Source organism: Penicillium citrinum, assembly GCF_028827155.1.
Source record: "Penicillium citrinum strain IBT 23319 chromosome Unknown utg000001l:1.0-4955037.0:1.0-4956770.0, whole genome shotgun sequence".
NCBI lineage: Eukaryota > Fungi > Ascomycota > Eurotiomycetes > Eurotiales > Aspergillaceae > Penicillium > Penicillium citrinum.
Genome location: NW_026622686.1, coordinates 1,100,115 through 1,117,692, shown reverse-complemented (window position 1 = coordinate 1,117,692; position 17,578 = coordinate 1,100,115). Strand labels below are relative to the sequence as shown.

Below are 17,578 nucleotides of genomic sequence, written 5' to 3'. Positions count from 1 at the left end.
TAAAGCCATTGGAGGAAAACGATTAGATGACGATGTTGTCAACGCCATTTGTGAGCTTGTCAGCCTCAGTGGCTTGAGACAGCTTCATGACTTCGTCGAAAACACCCGCAGCGCTGGAGACGAAACCCAAGAAAGGCTTGCTAGGGGCCAGGACGCGGGACAGATATTCGGGGTGGAATTGAACACCAACGAACCAGGGGTGGTCTGGCAGCTCCACGATCTCCATACGTTCACCCTTGTCATCCTTACCAATGAAGTGAATACCAGCCGCCTGAAGACGGTCGATGTACTCGGGGTTGATTTCGTAACGGTGACGGTGGCGCTCATCAATAGAGGTACGCTCGATGCCATAAAGAGCACGGAGCTTGGACCACTCCGAGTTATCTTGGAAGAGTGTCGGACGGGAGCCCAGACGCATGGTACCACCCAGGTTGACCTTGTCGATCTCGGGCATGTAGACAACGATTGGGTGAGCAGCCTTGTCGTCTAATTCAACAGAGTTGGCTCCCTCGAGGCCACAGACATGACGAGCGTACTCGATGACTGCGATTTGCATACCAAGACAGATTCCGAGATAGGGGACATTCTTAGTACGCGCCCATTCGGCAGCAAGAATCATTCCCTCGGTACCACGAGTGCCGAAACCGCCGGGAACAAGGATACCGTGGGCGGTGGTCACGTCGTGCCAAGCCTTGTGGTACTCTTGGGGGTGAGTGTCCCGGCAAGCATGCTCAAGGTTAGAGGCGTCGACCCAAATGATGTTGAGCTTTCTGCGAGCAGCCATGGATGCGTGCTCGAGAGACTTAATGACAGATAGATAGGAATCGTGAAGGCTGACGTATTTACCAACAAGGGCGATGTCGACAGTTTCGAATGTGTGCTCCTGTGAGGTGGTAAGGGCCTTCCACTGCTTCCAAGTGGACTGGCCCTTGGCGTAGAGCTCACGAGGAATCTGTACGGTCTGCTGAAGCTTCAGAATATCCCCCAAAACGCGCAAGTAGCCCTGCTGCTCGAGGAGCAGGGGAACGTGGTAGGTAGAGCTGACGTTGTGAACACCAATGACGTGCTCTGAGGATTCAACTTGACAGAACATGGCGATCTTCTCAATAGTAGCACGATCAAGAGGCTTCTCACAACGGCAAGCAATGAGATCGGGGCTCAGACCAGCAGAGCGGGCATCACGAATAGCCTGTTGGGTAGGCTTGGTCTTGAGTTCGTTCCCAATGACAGGAACAAGACTGACGTGGATCTGAAGGAAATTGTCCTTGCCAGCACGACGACGAAGCTGACGAAGAGCCTCAACAAAAGGAGCACTCTCAATGTCACCGAGGGTACCGCCCAGCTCGATGACACACACATCAGGCTGCTCGTTCGTGTCATCCGCAGGAGTTCTGGCAACACGCTCGATCCAGTCCTGAATGGCGTCGGTCAAGTGGGGGACAATCTGTACAGTACGTCCAAGGTAATCTCCCCGACGCTCCTTCTCGATCACATGCTTATACACCTTGCCGGTGGTGATGTTGTTATCCCGTCCGAGGGTGACGCCCAGGTAACGTTCATAGTTACCCAGATCAAGATCAGCCTCTCCACCATCGTTGAGCACAAAAACCTCTCCGTGCTCAGTAGGGGCCATAGTGCCTGCATCGACGTTCATGTAGGGATCGATCTTGATGGAGGTGACGCGGGCACCCAGGGTCTTGAGCAGCAAGCCCGTACTCGAGGCTGTGATGTGTTAAACAAATGGCCTTTTAAAATTCGAATCATAATGGATATATACCGATAACGCCCTTTCCGATGCCGCTAATAACACCTATAAGGAACCTTGTTAGCACTTGATCTCTTCCTTTGTTGGGCATTGACCGGCACTGAAAAAAAAAGTCGAGGGGAAAAAAAAACTTACCTCCCGAAACCAGAACGTACTTCATCGTGATGAAGGTAGGATACACCAAGAACACAAACAATTAGAAACAAAAGAGCGAATCGGTGTAAATAACAATTTCAAGACCCTAAGAGAAATAAACGTAGGGTGCCTGCCTCAGCTTCTGCCGAGGGGGAAGAAGGTCAAAAATTCGCGGCTGGCGTTGACCGCGAAACTCCCTCCGGCCTGACCGCCCCCCACTTTCTGAAGTTTTTCTGCCGCGCCAAGAAAAGGCCCACATGACGATGGGTCAGGTGACTTGGGCGAATAACCTCATGTCCCGGCCAACACCTCACCTTATCCATACGTCTATGTACTCGCACTGCTCCGTTTGTTAGCTCATCGACCCGTTAAACGTTCGGTGCGTATATCTATTGCCTTACTTGGCCTTAGATGTACTATTCCAATCCATTGTTGATCTCCCTCGGTTCCCCCGCGTGAACATCGTTTCCCCAACCGTACTTTTGTCGCAGCTCGCGGGGTATCATACCTGGATCTGAATGTACATCGAACTTGCATAGGGGTTGCCCTGGTGGTTACTTGCTCTGGCTGAATTTTTGGATTTATGTAAGAGCTATCCAGACGACTGTTAATGGCAGATCATGGCCCTACCCCCGCATCCAGTCTCTTGGTTATCTTTTACCGGACTCTGGGTTGTTATTACTGATCCATATACTGACACTCTTGATGATATATGACAGAAGTAATAGGAACCAGGCTACAGTCGCTACTGGAATTTGAGCCTTGACCTTTCCCAGCAGCCAGGCGGATGTCTTCCGACGATGTTCCACCACCACCTCAACAAAAACCTTCCTCAACAAGCTTCGCAGATGTTTTCAAAACACTAGGCGTTGGACGCCCGAAATCACATTCCCCAGTCTCATTTCAGGAAAGCAGTAGTGACTCTCAGTCTCATACAACCGATAGCCTGCGAAACAATCGGTATCTTCTTGGACTCGACTCAATGCACCGCGGAAGCGTCGTATCAAGCTCTTCGGACACTCCGAATGGTCCGGATTTCGAAACAGCCGTGAAAAATATATCCCAAAAGCAGAACTTGTCGCAGGCAATTGAAGAGGCGGATAATGTGTCGAGATCACTTCCATGGTTTACTCCCGAGCAGTCCATCGTTTTGTGGGAGGCAGCGGAATATCTTCTCCATCATGAAGACTCTACGGACGCCCAGATGTGCGGTGCCAAGCTTCTGCAAGCTGTCTCCGCCAGGCAAGATTTGACACCTTCTGCGAGACGATTGATCTTCGAGTCGATCGCTTGCCCCGCTGAACCGGAGGTCGTTTCTTCACTCGTGCAGTCATTGATCTCCTTGTCCGACCATGGGCGAAAGCTCGACTTTACCAATACATCTATCTTGCATATCATTGCCTCTTGGATTGGTCCTCTATATGGGGTCCTCGCCCGCGGGAGATCCAAAAGAGGAAAAGGTTCGAAACCAGAAGGACTTGAGCATGATGAAGCTGTTTTTGGAGATCTCTTCCAATTTGCCATTGACTTGATCACATTGCAGCGCAAACCCTCTTCACAAGAAGAGATTGCCATGCTTCTGAATGAAACATCTACTATTTGTCGAAAGACAAGCGTAGCTGGTGACATCAAGAACTCACTCGCTATATTCGATGCAGTGGTTGTGTATTCGGATGTACCGGACGCCAGCTTCGTTGATCTCCTCGAAGTTCTTTGTAGCATCCATGCTTCAGTGAAGTCTCTTTCTGGTCCAACATCGCGAGCAGTCCGCAGTCTCGCGAAGTCTCGGAGACAGACGGAGATGGTGAACACTCTCCATGGATTTCTCAAAGATTCATGTTCTGCCGAACAAAGTAAAAATTTGAACATTTTGCGAGGCACGATCCTAGTATTTTCCGATCTTGTGTGTGCATACGGCCAGGTTGGACTACCGCAACTGCCCTTCGGCCAATTGATCGACTCCCTTGCAACCGTTGCGCAGAGAAATGACGGCCGTGTGGACTCAGATATCTTGGATTTGTGTCTTAACATTTTGGAAGGCGACTATGTTCATGTTGCTTTGGAGAATGACTGGACGAACTTCATTAACCTGCTAGCGTTGTGTTCGAGAAGGGTGTTTGAAGAACATGAACAATCCCCTGCATCTCCCGCTAGCCCACAGCAACCTCACACCAAATCTGGACATGATGAGAGCAAGTCCAATATTCTTGCGAACATGATTCGAATCGCATCAGCACTTGAAATCCTCTGGGAGCAGCTCAATGGTGATCAAAAGCAACAAGCTGTTCGCTTTTTGACCAGAGGATATCAGCATATTGAACCCTCTCAAGCTGAATTAATCATCAACATGACAAGGAAAGATGGCCTCTGTCATCCCTCAGATGATCCTTCTTGGGTGCAGCACTGTCAAGAATTGATCGGCCGGTTTATCCAACCTCGAACCCAGTCGTCTGATATTCGCATCTTAGCGCTGGATACACTCAAGGAGGCACTGGCTGACAATGAACGGCTACTTTTCTCAGAGGAGCATGGCCTTTTGGATCTTCTCCTCCGAGACTTTTCTGCAGAGCATGACTTGCTATTCTTGGAGTCTCTAATATCTTTCATTACGGAACCGGCCATTCAAGCGAGCAATGATCGCACTTTCAAACGGTTCATTGAAACAATCTCAGCACCGATGCAGCATGATGTGCCCAAAGATGAGTCCCGCCAGACTTCACCCATTTACCCTTCACCACGCCGAACTTCTGCAACGTCTGGGAGTGTTCTCGAGCTTACCCTGGCGAATGTGTGCGCTGTTGGTCTCGTCAAAATGATGTTGCGAGCTCTCAATTCCTCTGCATCCAAGTCCGTCATCGTATTCGAGGCCCTGTTGCAGATAGCTCAATCACCCGATCGCCCAACAGACTCGCGGCTCACAGTACTGAAACTGCTATTCCGACTTCGTTGCGATTCGGCTGGATCTGTGACCGTGGTTTCGACATCAGAGAATGATTTCTTGATGAACGTGTTGGGTCGCAATGTTGATGTAGGCTCTAATGCAGCCTCTAAACCCAGTGAAAGCCCCATCCGTGACGTCCCTCAGCATGATCATCTCCCGCCCTCCATTGGGAGTAAGCTTTCTGGCAAGGAGGTCCCAGCCCCCAACTTATCAAAGTCTCTACCCGGGCGTGGCTCTATATCTGCGGCCCGAGCTTCCAAGCTCACACCTCCGGTTTGGACATATTCTCAGCCACAGGTATTGCCGGAACAGCCACCCGGAGAGTCGAGCCATGTTGTCTTTGCCTATACACAAAGCGATGCACAGAGTCCATCCGAGGAAACTTTGGCACAAATGGGAGTATTGAAAATCAACATGTGGCTCGAGATTGTGATTTCACTACTTCAGCGAGAGACTGATTGGGACATCTATAGCTACGTCCTCACGCACCTCGGCCCGCAGCTTGGAAACAAAGACTTGTTCAACAACTCCACTCCTCAGATCAAGCTCCTCAGAAACATTCTCTGTGATCAGGTTAAGAATGAAACTTTCCACGAGCCTCCTGGGCTCACTGGATTGAAGAAGAGCGACGTGGCTGCCTGCATATTCGACGCTCTTTGCATGCTGGTCAGCTACCATGAACATTTTGCTAAAAGCGAGGAAGATGACATTGTTCGAGCATTCATGCTGGGTATTATTGGGTCTTGGGGTGCAACATCTCGTGGCTGTATCCAAGCCCTTTCCCTGTGCTGTCACGAGATCCCGGCCTCTGTCACCAAATCTCTCACCATCATTCTTGACAAGATGTCAAAGATCATCACTATGTCGAACATCGCTGTACATATCTTGGAATTCCTGGCCCTTCTTGCGCGTCTTCCTGATGTCTACGTCAATCTTCGGGAGGAAGAGATTAGAACTGTTTTTGGCATATGCATTCGATTCTTGCAGACCTCCAGAGAACAAGAAATGCGCTCCAAGGCCTCGGAGGCTCCTGTCGTTAGGGCTACCCAATCACCACAAGCAAGACTCAGCGCTGGTTCTCGTGAGATTGCGACGGGTGCAGCCGAGGCTATGGAATCAACCTCTCAGGATGCCATGTCGAAATATGTTATGACCCTGACCTATCACGTCATGATCTTCTGGTTCTTGTCTCTCAAACTTCAAGACCGAGCGAAGCATGTGAACTGGATTACTAGTCGACTTATCTTCCCCGACGAGCACGGAAAAGATGTCGTGGAAGAGCAAAGTCAAGTTTTCATTGATTTGATGCAAAGAGTTGCCTTCTCGGATTTGGGCGAGACTATACCATTTGACAAGTTCCCGCCAACCCCTGAAGACGGTCCTGTGTCCAAAAAGTCCTGGGTCGTGGGAATGAGTATTGTCACTGTTGAAACTACAGGTGTGTCTGGTTTGACTCAGATCACGAAACGACAAGCATCTGGGACCACCTATTCCGTCTACCAACAACGAACAGCGCCTGTACTTCCGCACCAAGTTCCGCCGACCCCTGATGCGCACATTCATCCCTCCGATGCGATGCGTACGGCCGTTCTTCCAAGCCATATCATGTTACAGTTGACTTCCACGGCTTTCCCAACTCCGACAGTCATGCAGCCTATCCCGGTTCCGGAGGATGATATCACTCGACGAGCGATTGGCAGTTTCGATCGTACCGATATCGTGGATGGCCACCGAATTGGCGTGGTCTACATTGACAATGGTCAAACCAAAGAAGCCGAGATCCTGGCCAATTCCGGTGGATCTGCCGATTACGAGCACTTCCTGTCTGAGCTGGGAACCAAGGTGTCTCTTCGCAACGCGCAATTCAATACGCAGGGATTGTATGCTGATACCGATGGAGAGTCAACTTACGCATGGCGTGATCGCGTGACCGAGATTGTTTACCACGTTGCGACGATGATGCCCACTGACTTTGACCACGACCCCGCATGCATAAACAAGAAACGAAACATTGGAAACAACTTCGTCACAATCGTCTTCAATCGATCCAATCTGCCGTTCAACTTTGACACGATTCCATCAGAGTTCAACTCCATCAATATTGTCATCACTCCGGCTAGCCAGATTGCATACGATGAGTCCGGTTCTCCGAAGGGAGAGACAGATCCCGAGAAACAGTACTATCATGTTAGAGTCATGAGTAAACCTGGTTTCCCGGAAGTCTCCCCTGCTGCCACACCAAAGGTCATTTCTGGCAAGAACTTGGCATCCTTCGTTCGAATTCTCGCCCTGAATGCATCGGTATTCTCTCTTGTCTGGAACCATCAAGGCGGCGAGCATATCTCTTCGTGGCGTACTCGTCTTCGTGAGATCAAGAAGGTCCGCGAACGTGCACTGGCCGCTCAAGCGCAAAGTGCCGAGGCTGCAGAAGGCGCATACCCAGGCCAACGCCGTAATACCAAGGCAAATATTTTCTCCGAAGAGTTGCCTACGCGAAGTGCTCCAGCCAAGACAGACTTCGAGTCCGAATGGTCTGCAGCATCGGGGATGAATGTTCTACAAACCCTGGACTTCTCTCGATGGAGTCGCTAGTCACTTCAACAAGACAACTAGACTGGCAAGCGAAACAGGCTGTCCGTTCAATTTACCGACAGTTATATATCTTATTCTCTTATTTGGCTCACCACATGTCTCCTCTCTCCAATTGCACCGAATTCCAAGACAAAAAAAAAGAGAAGGAAAAAACGACAGACAACGACAACCCCCTTTTTACCCGAACGATCCCGGCACGATTTCATGTATATCATCTTGCTCTTTATTTTATGTTGTAGTGCGTCAGCATTTGTAAATACCCCCATCGTTCTCAAAAGTTCTGTGCTTTTCATGTTTCTTGAGCCATTTCAATTTGTCGTTGGTTAGAGGTTGCTACTCTGTTATTCATTACTCAACTAGTTATTACTGGCAATAACAATGTCCACTGTACGATGAGTCAATAATTGTCCTTTGCAGTAGTAGTCATTACTAGATGGTATTCCAATAAATGATTTACTAGTATATCTACTTAAAATTCTTGAATTTGTAAAATTTTATAGTTAACTAGTGTAGCGGGGGAGTACCTGCCTGCCAGTAGAAGGATTATATAAGGGAATTGGCCTAATTTGGAAGGGAGCTTATACGCATTCATTTAGATAGCATCTTTAGCACCATACAGAGAGTTCAATTTATACGAGTTGCAGTCTATTCGAGAGAGTGCTAGCAGATAGCCCTAGTTGGGGTGTTGTTTACCCTCATCCTTCTGCCCCATTCGGCCTGCACGTACCGACTGTGCTGCCTCGAGCATCCTATCCCGTTACACTAGTTACAAATGCCCGACTGAGTCAGCGTGACGCCATCCACTCGGAGACGCTGGAAAGTCCCCGCACTCTTTCTCTCTTCTTCTTCTTCTTCTTCTTCTTCTTCGCTTTATTCACCTCTTTGCTCTTCAATCTCTTGTGTTGTTCATTGACAAAACCTCTTTTTTCGCATAGAAAGCTAGTGCTGCTTTGTGGTCTACATCACCTCTATACCATTTATCAAAATGCCAGTCACCGAGATCACCAGGTAACTATATCATTCTACCCACCTACCCCACTCCCACTAAAAAGTATCCAGTAAAGCCGACTTCCTCCAAAAGATCCTCAACTCTGAAGATCTAGTCGTTCTAGACTGCTGGGCAACTTGGTGTGGACCATGTCAAGCCATCGCGCCAAAGGTCGAAGAATTCAGCGACAAATACCCACAAGTCAAGTTCTACAAGGTTGACGTCGACGCCGTGCAAGATGTTTCTCAAGAACTCGGAATTCGCGCCATGCCGACAATCGTCTTCTTCAACAAGGGTGAAAAAATCACCGAGGTTGTCGGCGCTAGTCCTCATCTCATTGAGGAGGGAATTCAGAAGTTGATTGCTGTTTAGTTGCAACTGCACTGTGAGGTTTATGAAGACAGATGGGGCCAATAACGAAATACCTTTTATGATTGATGCTCATTATCGAATTATGCCTTTTGTATAAGGTTAAACAATATAAGTTACTGGTCAACAAATGTGACCACTTGTCTTTGCTATCTAGTTTGATGGCGCGTCTGGGTCTGGGTTATTTCCCCAATTCCGCGTCTTGATACCTCGAACAACGTCTTCCTGGCCTGTAGGTTCTAGAGCGAGCACGGTAATCTTGTTGTTCTTTTCATGAAGGTAGCAGCCGGGCAAATATAGTGTTTGCTGTGGCCCAATTGTCCAGTAACGACCCAAGTTGATACCATTTACCCATACCACGCCTTTAGTCCACCCCGGAAGCTCGAGGAATGTATCGCCAATAGGATCCACGTCAAATGCCCCTTCGAAAAAGACGGGATCTGATGTATCAGCAAGCTTAATGTCATTAGAGGACGGCTTTGGTGGCGATGAAAGTGGAAGAGAATAAATCTGCCATCCATACAACACATTCTGGTCTAAAGTGACATTTCCCACGATTCCCTTGCGCTGGTCGACAATCCTGTCACCATAGTTTACACGACCCATATTCTCAACTAAAAGGTCTAATATATCGCCCTTTTTGAGACTCAACTCGACTGTGTTCGGCGTGACATATAGACTGTCAATAACGCCCACTCGACGACCGTTCACATAGACGAGTATTCGGTCTCTAGGAGCATCGCCGACGTCGATGGTTCCATTGATAGCTGATGCCATGACATGCCGATAAAGTGTGAGCCCCACTGCCTGTTCAAGAGCTTCCATATTGATGGGAAATTTCTTCGAGATAGGATCTGGCAATGAGTCCAATAACTTGCTGCTCGGAGTAAGCTTGATATCTGGGATCTCAATAACCGGTTCGTCCTTCACCATATCTGGAATATTTTCACTCCCAATATGTGAGGCAATTGTCTGCCGAATGGCGTTGTAGATATCGTTCGTTCGCCCGCTCTCATCAATCGGGGCACCGTAGTCATAGCTGGTTGTGATCGGTTCAAGAGAATCGCCCCAATCTGCTCCATTCTGAAAACCCCAATTCGTTCCCCCGTGTACCATATAGATACTAAAGGAAGCATTCTGCTTCAAAATCCAATCAAGGTCGGATTGTACAGCTTGGATACTCTTCGCATTCCCCGAATCCGTTTGGTGTGTATTGTTACTGGCCCACTGATCTAGCCATGTAACATAGTATTCCCCATCAAGTTGAGGTCCAAGGCTACTAGGATCAGTAACATACTTATTCCGAGCAGCAAAGCCAGTCTGTGGATCACCATCACTCTCTGCCAATGCCCCAGAGATTTGTCCACCCTTAATCATAGACTCCTGGCCTCCATCATTGGTGTATAAATGCACAACCGGACCAAACGCAGACTCAGACCGAAGCATATCCCTCAATGCCCCAATATACTCATGATCATCACCGTAAGAACCATACTCATTCTCAACTTGAACCATCAAGATAGGACCCCCGTTCTCAACGAGAAGTGGTTTCAAATCCTTCGCTAGATTCTGGATATATGACTCCGACGCAGTCAAGAATGCCCTATTGTTCGACCGAACTACCATATCAGGTACTTCACTCAGCCAAGAAGGAAACCCTCCCCATTCATGTTCACCACAGACATAAGGTCCAGGTCGGAGAACAATATTCAGTCCTTGCTCCTGTGCGATCTTGAAATACTTTGCAATATCGTTGTTACCACTTGATTCCCAGCTTCCCTTGACAGGCTCGAGTTGGTCCCAATATACATAAGAGAATATAGTGTTTAATCCCATGGCTCGTGCTTTTGCTAGTCGGTCTGGCCATAATTGGTGCGGAATGCGTTGCGGGTCCATCTGACCTCCGATAATCTGGAAGGGTTTGCCATGGAGGAGGAAGGTTGAGTTGTTGTATGTGAAGGGCCTTTCGACGGCGGATACCGTGAAAATGAGGCAAAAGGCAGCTATAACCTTTTTCAACATCATAGTACACCAAGAATTTCCTATCTCTTGCTTCAATCGTTGTCAAGTTGGTGTCTGTATGTCATTCACGGCTTTGGCCTGCGGCTCATTATATAGTGGTTCTGGGGTGTCCTTGGCACAGGCCCTTCGCTAATCCTCAAGAATTGTAACGTATCTTGCAGATCCCTGCTGAGAAATAGTCTTTTAAACTGCTTTCATATATTATTTCTTTACTCCGGTTGGTGTATTGTTGTTGTTCCTGTCTCCATCCTGACTCGTCGATGCCAACCCCGCACGCGGGAAATTCAATCGCAATGTTACAGTGACATCCTTGAAGTATTCATTTGATATTGATGACAATAAGACGAATCGGAAGCGCTTATCAAAGGGGGAATTGCAATTGAATACCAGATGTAGAAAGTCTACAGGTTTTCCGGATTAGTATGTATTCACCCGGCTTCATCCGATCTCGGAGATTCAAGCCCTAACTCAGAGGTTCACTTATTTCAAAACACAAGCTAATGCCGTATTCAAATATTCACTCACGAGAAATACACTGGGGATAATAGGTACATTGATATAGTCAAGCCTAGTGCCCGATAACCATCGTTGTAACCTTCTTCTCGTGCTTATGTTCTCTCTGCCATTTCCGGGAATATCTAACACCGAATCCATTGGCGAAGACTTCTCGGATAGCTTCCAGAGGCATGCCCTTTGCTTCAGGGAAGAAGAAGACGATGAAGAGCCAGCCGAAGAAGCAGATTGCCATATAAAAGCCGAAAGCTCCGCTAGGTGTCCAGGCCTTCATCATGGAGAGGAAGGTTGATGAGATGATGATGTTTGCGCCCCAGCAAGTCACGGTGTTCTAAAGAGATAGTGATTAGTTTGAGGTCCGTGGATCGATAGAATGTGACCATAGGGCATGACATACCAACATGGTTCCGACGGCGCGCACTTCCAAAGGAATGAGTTCTGTACCGATCCAAGCAATAGTGGCAACACCAGACGAGAAGCATGCAACATAAAGAATAATCATGACAAGGACCACCGTACCAGGCCAGCCGACCTTATTGCTTTCGACCTCCAGGGTCTCTAGGTTAACTGGGATATATGTGAATGCGATAACAACAACCATCATACAAAGTGACATTCCGAGAACAGTGATCATCAGAATAATTCGGCGACCAAATTTGTCAACAAGTACAAGATTAGCAATCGAGAAGACAAAGTTTGTCGCTGAAACAGTAATTCCAACAGCAGTCGCGTTCTCGAATCCGACAATACCGAAGAGTGTTGCAGCATAGTACATTAGAGTGTTGAAACCTCCCAGCTGGCTTATAGCCATAATCACACATGCGGTCAAAACTGCACGACCAGTAGCGGGAGTGGTGAATATCCGTTTGAATGTTGTGCATATAGATTCATCGGCCATCGCATCTGTAGTTTCCTGGAGCGACAGCTCAATAGAGCAGATCTTTGCTTTACGCTGGATTTCCGTGGACTGAGGATAGATTCGTAACAAAACAGCCTCTGCTTCCTCACGCTTGCCATGAGAAACCAGCTGGCGCGGGGACTCGGGACAAAGAACGAGAAGACCAGCTAGGATGATAGCAGGCAGAGCCCCAATACCGACGGTAGCTCGCCACCCCTCGCCTTTAACCTCGGCGAATCCAGCACCAAGAGCACTTGCAATGAGTTGACCGAATGTAACACTCATATTGTTGAAGGCAACCATACGACCGCGATATTTAGCTGGAGCCAGCTCACCAACTTTGATTTGTCAGTAAATCCCTTTGCTCTTTGTGTTGAATGGGTGATGGAAATAAGGCTTACTATACAGTGGCACAATCATTGCTGCACCTCCTACACCGAGTCCGACCACAAATCTGCCTGCAGCGAATTGTGCAATAGAAAAGGCTGCAGTCTGTAGAACAGTGCCAATGACGAAGAATACACAAGATCCCCAAATGGGCCAACGACGTCCAAAGCGATCTGCGGTTAGACCAGCTGCAACCGCACCTACCAGGGCTCCGCCACTGGTGAGAGATGTGACCATTTCTTGTTCGCTCGAAGTAAGAGTACGACCGAGAGATGTACCGATGGTGACCAGCACCGCGGAGATATAACCGGTATCATATCCTGGAAGTAGAATGGTCAGTATTCCCCGGTAAGAGTGTCAATCTTGGTTCGAGATGGAACGTACCAAACAAAAATCCACCGATAGAAACAACAAACGAGATTAACCATGCCGCTTTAGATGCAGCAGTGGATTCAATCCCACTTAGCTCCGATTGATCTTTTTCGTAGTCCAGCTGCTTCACATCCCCAATCTCCTCAACATACTCCGCAGACGCATCGTCTGTTTTATGGTCATCTTTACTAGAACTCATAACTGGTTCTGTTCCCCGGAGGAAAAGTGTATATATCAGAAGATAATATGTCAATGAGGAGCAAAAGAGCTCAATGATGGATGATCCATTCTTCGAAGATTCCCTCCCCTTTTATATCAGCTGATACAAGAATCCGGCTATCGATGCCATTCCATAGATCATAGACCGTGGTCCCCCCCCCCATGGGGTATTCGGGAAGTCCCCGTGGGGTAGTGCAGATCAAGACGGGGAAAATAGCTACTTTGAATTGTCCAATTGAAGTGGGAAAGGCGATGATCGCTGATTGGACTCGTTCCAGAGTCAAAGTATCATATAGGTTCGGGATCAATTTCCTTCTCTTGACATCTCCACATTCCCCGCAGGTGATACACCTATCACGGCACGCTGGAAGTCATCCATGTCTGCGAGTCTCATAGGGGTAATCTTCTCCGTACGTTTTATTGCCTCCATTTTTTGTGTTGGGGTCTTATCTTAACCCTTCTTCGAGATTCTTTGCCAAAAATGACGGCTATTGATTGTTCTCGGCATGATCCCAGAGGCCTTGGCTATTGAGTATTAAATCTCTCAATACGATCGAGGAAAATGTGCCCGGAGTTAAACTATGACATAGTCTCTTCAACTTCACTTAATTTTTTATTGAATAAGTACTAGTCGTGCGCCACCCCCAGAACGAGAGATTAGGGGTGGTGTTTGTTTTCTTGTCAGCTATCGGCGTACGAAACTTCTATGAATGACTTGACTTGTTTCAATTGTCCTAGGTAGGAAAGGAGTAAAGCAATGAATACAGTGGCTGGTAGAATATCTTCCATCTATAGATACACTATCTATTGTATATATTGTATAAATTATATAGGTATATAATTTGAGGGTTGAATAAAAAATAGTAACTTTGGGAAATTTGCTATAGTCAATATTTTAATTATAGTGCAAAAAACAGTATCTATTGAGCGCTCCTCGGAACAGTGCGAGCTCGCTTCCTGGAGGGAAACAGTCCTCACGTACGTGCCTATCTTGTGCTTTGTGGAAGTATAACAAGGCTGACAAGGAAGGGCCTTCTCATGTATTACCTTCTTCCTTTCCTAGAGACTCCTGTCCTCATCAGTCGTCATTCTCCACCCTCGAACCATACGCTCCCTTCAACTATTCTCCGTGTCGCTTGCCGTGGACGTGCGGCCAGTGAAAGTTTTAAGCTGCAGTCCATTTCCATCTTCAATGGTCGAATCCTCTTCGGAGTTCAAAATGCCAGATCCTCCTATGGTACAGGCTGAGTATGAGACCAGCTTTATTCAGCGCGAGGGGTAAGCGACAAATACAGATACCGGCCCTAATTCTGATGTCAAATTTACAGAGCAACAGGAATCAAAACCTGTCACAAGTCACGACTGGTTTTATCAAAAATTCACCATCTCAGAGCTTTTGTAAGGTTGATGAAGCTTTCAATGGTAGCCTGGCCACGTACTTCTTCCATTACGCAAACTCTACCAAGGAAGGTCTGGTGGACAACACTATGACCACCTTTAGCCACAAATCCAACGAGCCAACTATCTGGAAGGGATTCGTCAACTCGAACTTCCCATTGACCCCGGAAGACCTGCTAGTCAAAAATGATGCTTTTTTTGGCGGGCTGGTTCAGCAACAATTCAATGAGCTCCTTGTGGCAGCTGTAAGTAGCCTTTCGAACATAAAATATATCAGAGACGACAAAAAGGGACGACAAAACTCGGAACTACCTTAGCACTTTCGGTCGTGAATTCAATATTCTCTGTAGCCATAATATCCAGCAGAATTCGAAACGCATCGAGCAGATTGGCGGAAATAATCAAGCCCACCTGGCGGCGCTCCTGAATAGAAAATCTATTGCAAGAAAACGATTCTGGCCGGAGGTATTTGTTCTTCATTTTCCTGTTTCAACGCAAATTTCCTACTAAGTCGGCTTCTCGCTCTTACTGTTTATCAAGATCGATCTATTAACAGTATTTGTAGGTTACCGTGCACGATAGACATTGTCGTGTTCACATTTAGCACGCTCCAAATCCTCCCCTATACTGCGGTGCCCTAAATGATAACACTTTAGCGAGACAGCCGTAACCTTGAAGGTAGCATAGACAGTCGGCCAGGCCACGAATTCTTCCTCATCGTCCCTCTCTTCGCACACGAGCAGGACAGTGTCATCTTCTGTTGACCTCTTATCCATTATGCCAAAGAATTCAGTTATGGCTTCGTCATGACAGGAGGCTACTAAACAAGGATTGAAATCCCTTGACTTCCATTCAGCTTTGGGTACCTCATTGAGAAGCCAGAATCATCATTACTTTAGTTTCTGACATTACTGTAGACATCCTGACTGAAGTTGTTAGGGGCAATATGATTGCATGGAATTCCCGAGTTACTCTCTCCAATTATATTGGCGCACTGGAATATTTCATGCTGCAAAGTTGTTCCATATGCTGGCAGGCCCTTTGTCTGATTGACACTCCGGAGATCGACATTCTGAAACGAAATGTTCGGACAAGGGTGTAGTTCGGAGCAATAGATCGAGGACGCAATATTATATCTCGAGGTACCGTGGATATTGGCCCAAGTGACATCCTCTATCTGTATTTTGGACGTATTGCAGTATTTGTTGCTGGCCTCGGTATAAATGCACTGAGAAATTTGGATCGGCAACCCGATATTCTCCATTTCAAAGTCCTGGAATGTGATATTTTTGATTAAACCTCGGCCGCGGCCTCCAGCATCACTATTTGAGCTGTTGTTATCTGGAATCCCCTGCCAGGTCTTGATGTATGCGCCGTTCATACAATTCACACATTTGACGTTCTTAAAAGTTATATTGAGATCATAGTCCGGCATATTGAGATATTGGCCCACAGAGCCGATGGTTATGCCGTTGCCGCCGTGACAGGTAATATTTTCGACAAATAAATTAGTGGTATTTCCCTTAGCAGCAATGCAGTCATCCCCATTAGTAATAAAAGCATTCTTAACGAATAGCATATCACTATTCCAAGAGTCATACCCATCTGTATTGCTTGTGTCCCACTGATTATTACTTGTCGCATTAACAAAGAAATTAGTGATCGAGATATTCTTACTCTGCCAAACAAATATCGCCCAGAACTGCGGCTGAAGAATAGTCAGATTATCTGCCAAGAGATTCGTCGAATTAAAAAAAAGTGATAGCGATTGGACGCCCTAGCTGATTAGTGCCATTTCGATTCTCTGTATACCATACTTGTCCGTTTCCATTATACCAGCCTCCCTCACCGCGGAAAGTGACATTAGTACCTCCAAATAACCATGCAGTCGATTGATTTTGCAAGACAACGGAATATGAATGAGACCTCCAATAGGATATATCGTCGGAAAAACGAAGTTCACCACGAAGCAAAACATCACAGTTTACAAGATTCGTGGTATTGAGGATAGAATTGATATTGAACGTATAGTTCGAGAAGATGACAGTCCCATCATTGCCACACTGGTCAAAGGCCCGGTAAATCGAGGGGGCATCGTCGACAGGATCTCCATCATGATTCAGAGATTCGGGATATAGTGTGCAGGTAGCGTTCTTACTAACCACATAAGAGGCCACAGCCGCAGCCCAGGATAGAAAGAGCCAGGTCTTCATAATGTGGTAACAATTGTAATAAGATTGCGAGTTCGATTTCAGTCAAAGACAGAGTATTCAGTTAATCGCTTTTTTTCTTTGCGGCCAACAACAACATTCTTTCTGCCATCTAAATACCCAACACTGGTTTCGGGGTTAAGTTATTGAGTAATGGCAGAGTTGGTCCTGCCCATGAACGATACCAGAAGGGTTATCAGCTGATGGCATAATAGTAACCGAGATTTCTCCCAGGCTCCCTGTCTCGTTAAAAGATGAAGCTGTAGTTGAGTAATTGGGATTGACGTTGTTAACTTCGAACTTATTTCCGACTCTCCGCCACGACCCATACCAGGATACCGAGGCTATCCGAGCTGGGTCATCCGAATAGATATCAAGTTCGCCTTCAACGCCTAACTTATATGTTGCGCTTCCGCACACATATATTTTGTGTTCAGCTTTTGGTGGAATCGAAAAAGCTTTTAAATCGTTTTCAGATATGAGACGGAATATGTCGCTTTTCTCGTAAAGTTGACCACTTTTCAAGTATTAGTGTTACGTTTGAACTGTTCAATGCAACCGCAAAGTAAAATACCTGATAATATAGATATTTTGAATGGTAATGTTACCTTCCGCAAGACAATTCCGAATGTCGATGCAGATGTGTTGAGATGAGCAGACCATATTTATGCTTTCTTGCTTTGTCTGATTCTGTAATCTGCGGAGGGTTTTTTTTTCCAACCATTAATATTATTTCAAGTCTGTTGATGCGCATCTTTTAAGGGAAAAA

The 17,578-nt window shown here is 46.9% G+C and overlaps 7 protein-coding genes across 7 annotated transcripts; 3 read left to right on the top strand and 4 right to left on the bottom strand.

Moving 5' to 3' along the window:
- Window positions 1–22: 22 nt before the first annotated feature.
- Window positions 23–1,925, bottom strand: N7469_000430 (putative CTP synthase; the record flags this gene model as incomplete). Its single annotated transcript, XM_056639350.1, has 3 exons — window positions 23–1,722; window positions 1,778–1,810; window positions 1,901–1,925. 3 exons carry the CDS (start codon window positions 1,923–1,925, stop codon window positions 23–25), a joined length of 1,758 nt encoding a protein of 585 aa, XP_056505107.1.
- Window positions 1,926–2,687: 762 nt separating this feature from the next.
- N7469_000429 (putative GTPase activating protein (Tsc2)) lies at window positions 2,688–7,433 on the top strand (the record flags this gene model as incomplete). Its single annotated transcript, XM_056639349.1, has 1 exon — window positions 2,688–7,433. One exon carries the CDS (start codon window positions 2,688–2,690, stop codon window positions 7,431–7,433), a length of 4,746 nt encoding a protein of 1,581 aa, XP_056505106.1.
- Window positions 7,434–8,418: 985 nt separating this feature from the next.
- Window positions 8,419–8,793, top strand: N7469_000428 (thioredoxin family protein; the record flags this gene model as incomplete). The annotated part of the gene is made up of 2 exons (XM_056639348.1): window positions 8,419–8,441; window positions 8,493–8,793. 2 exons carry the CDS (start codon window positions 8,419–8,421, stop codon window positions 8,791–8,793), a joined length of 324 nt encoding a protein of 107 aa, XP_056505105.1.
- A 150-nt stretch (window positions 8,794–8,943) lies between these two features.
- On the bottom strand, window positions 8,944–10,812 carry N7469_000427 (uncharacterized protein; the record flags this gene model as incomplete). Its single annotated transcript, XM_056639347.1, has 1 exon — window positions 8,944–10,812. The coding sequence occupies one exon, from the start codon at window positions 10,810–10,812 to the stop codon at window positions 8,944–8,946; it is 1,869 nt and encodes a 622-aa protein (XP_056505104.1).
- Window positions 10,813–11,380: 568 nt separating this feature from the next.
- On the bottom strand, window positions 11,381–13,181 carry N7469_000426 (myo-inositol transporter; the record flags this gene model as incomplete). The annotated part of the gene is made up of 4 exons (XM_056639346.1): window positions 11,381–11,656; window positions 11,723–12,561; window positions 12,625–12,930; window positions 12,995–13,181. The coding sequence occupies 4 exons, from the start codon at window positions 13,179–13,181 to the stop codon at window positions 11,381–11,383; spliced, it is 1,608 nt and encodes a 535-aa protein (XP_056505103.1).
- A 1,212-nt stretch (window positions 13,182–14,393) lies between these two features.
- N7469_000425 (uncharacterized protein) lies at window positions 14,394–15,363 on the top strand (the record flags this gene model as incomplete). The annotated part of the gene is made up of 3 exons (XM_056639345.1): window positions 14,394–14,479; window positions 14,538–14,844; window positions 15,256–15,363. 3 exons carry the CDS (start codon window positions 14,394–14,396, stop codon window positions 15,361–15,363), a joined length of 501 nt encoding a protein of 166 aa, XP_056505102.1.
- A 131-nt stretch (window positions 15,364–15,494) lies between these two features.
- Window positions 15,495–16,812, bottom strand: N7469_000424 (uncharacterized protein; the record flags this gene model as incomplete). The annotated part of the gene is made up of 2 exons (XM_056639344.1): window positions 15,495–16,307; window positions 16,417–16,812. 2 exons carry the CDS (start codon window positions 16,810–16,812, stop codon window positions 15,495–15,497), a joined length of 1,209 nt encoding a protein of 402 aa, XP_056505101.1.
- Window positions 16,813–17,578: the final 766 nt, after the last annotated feature.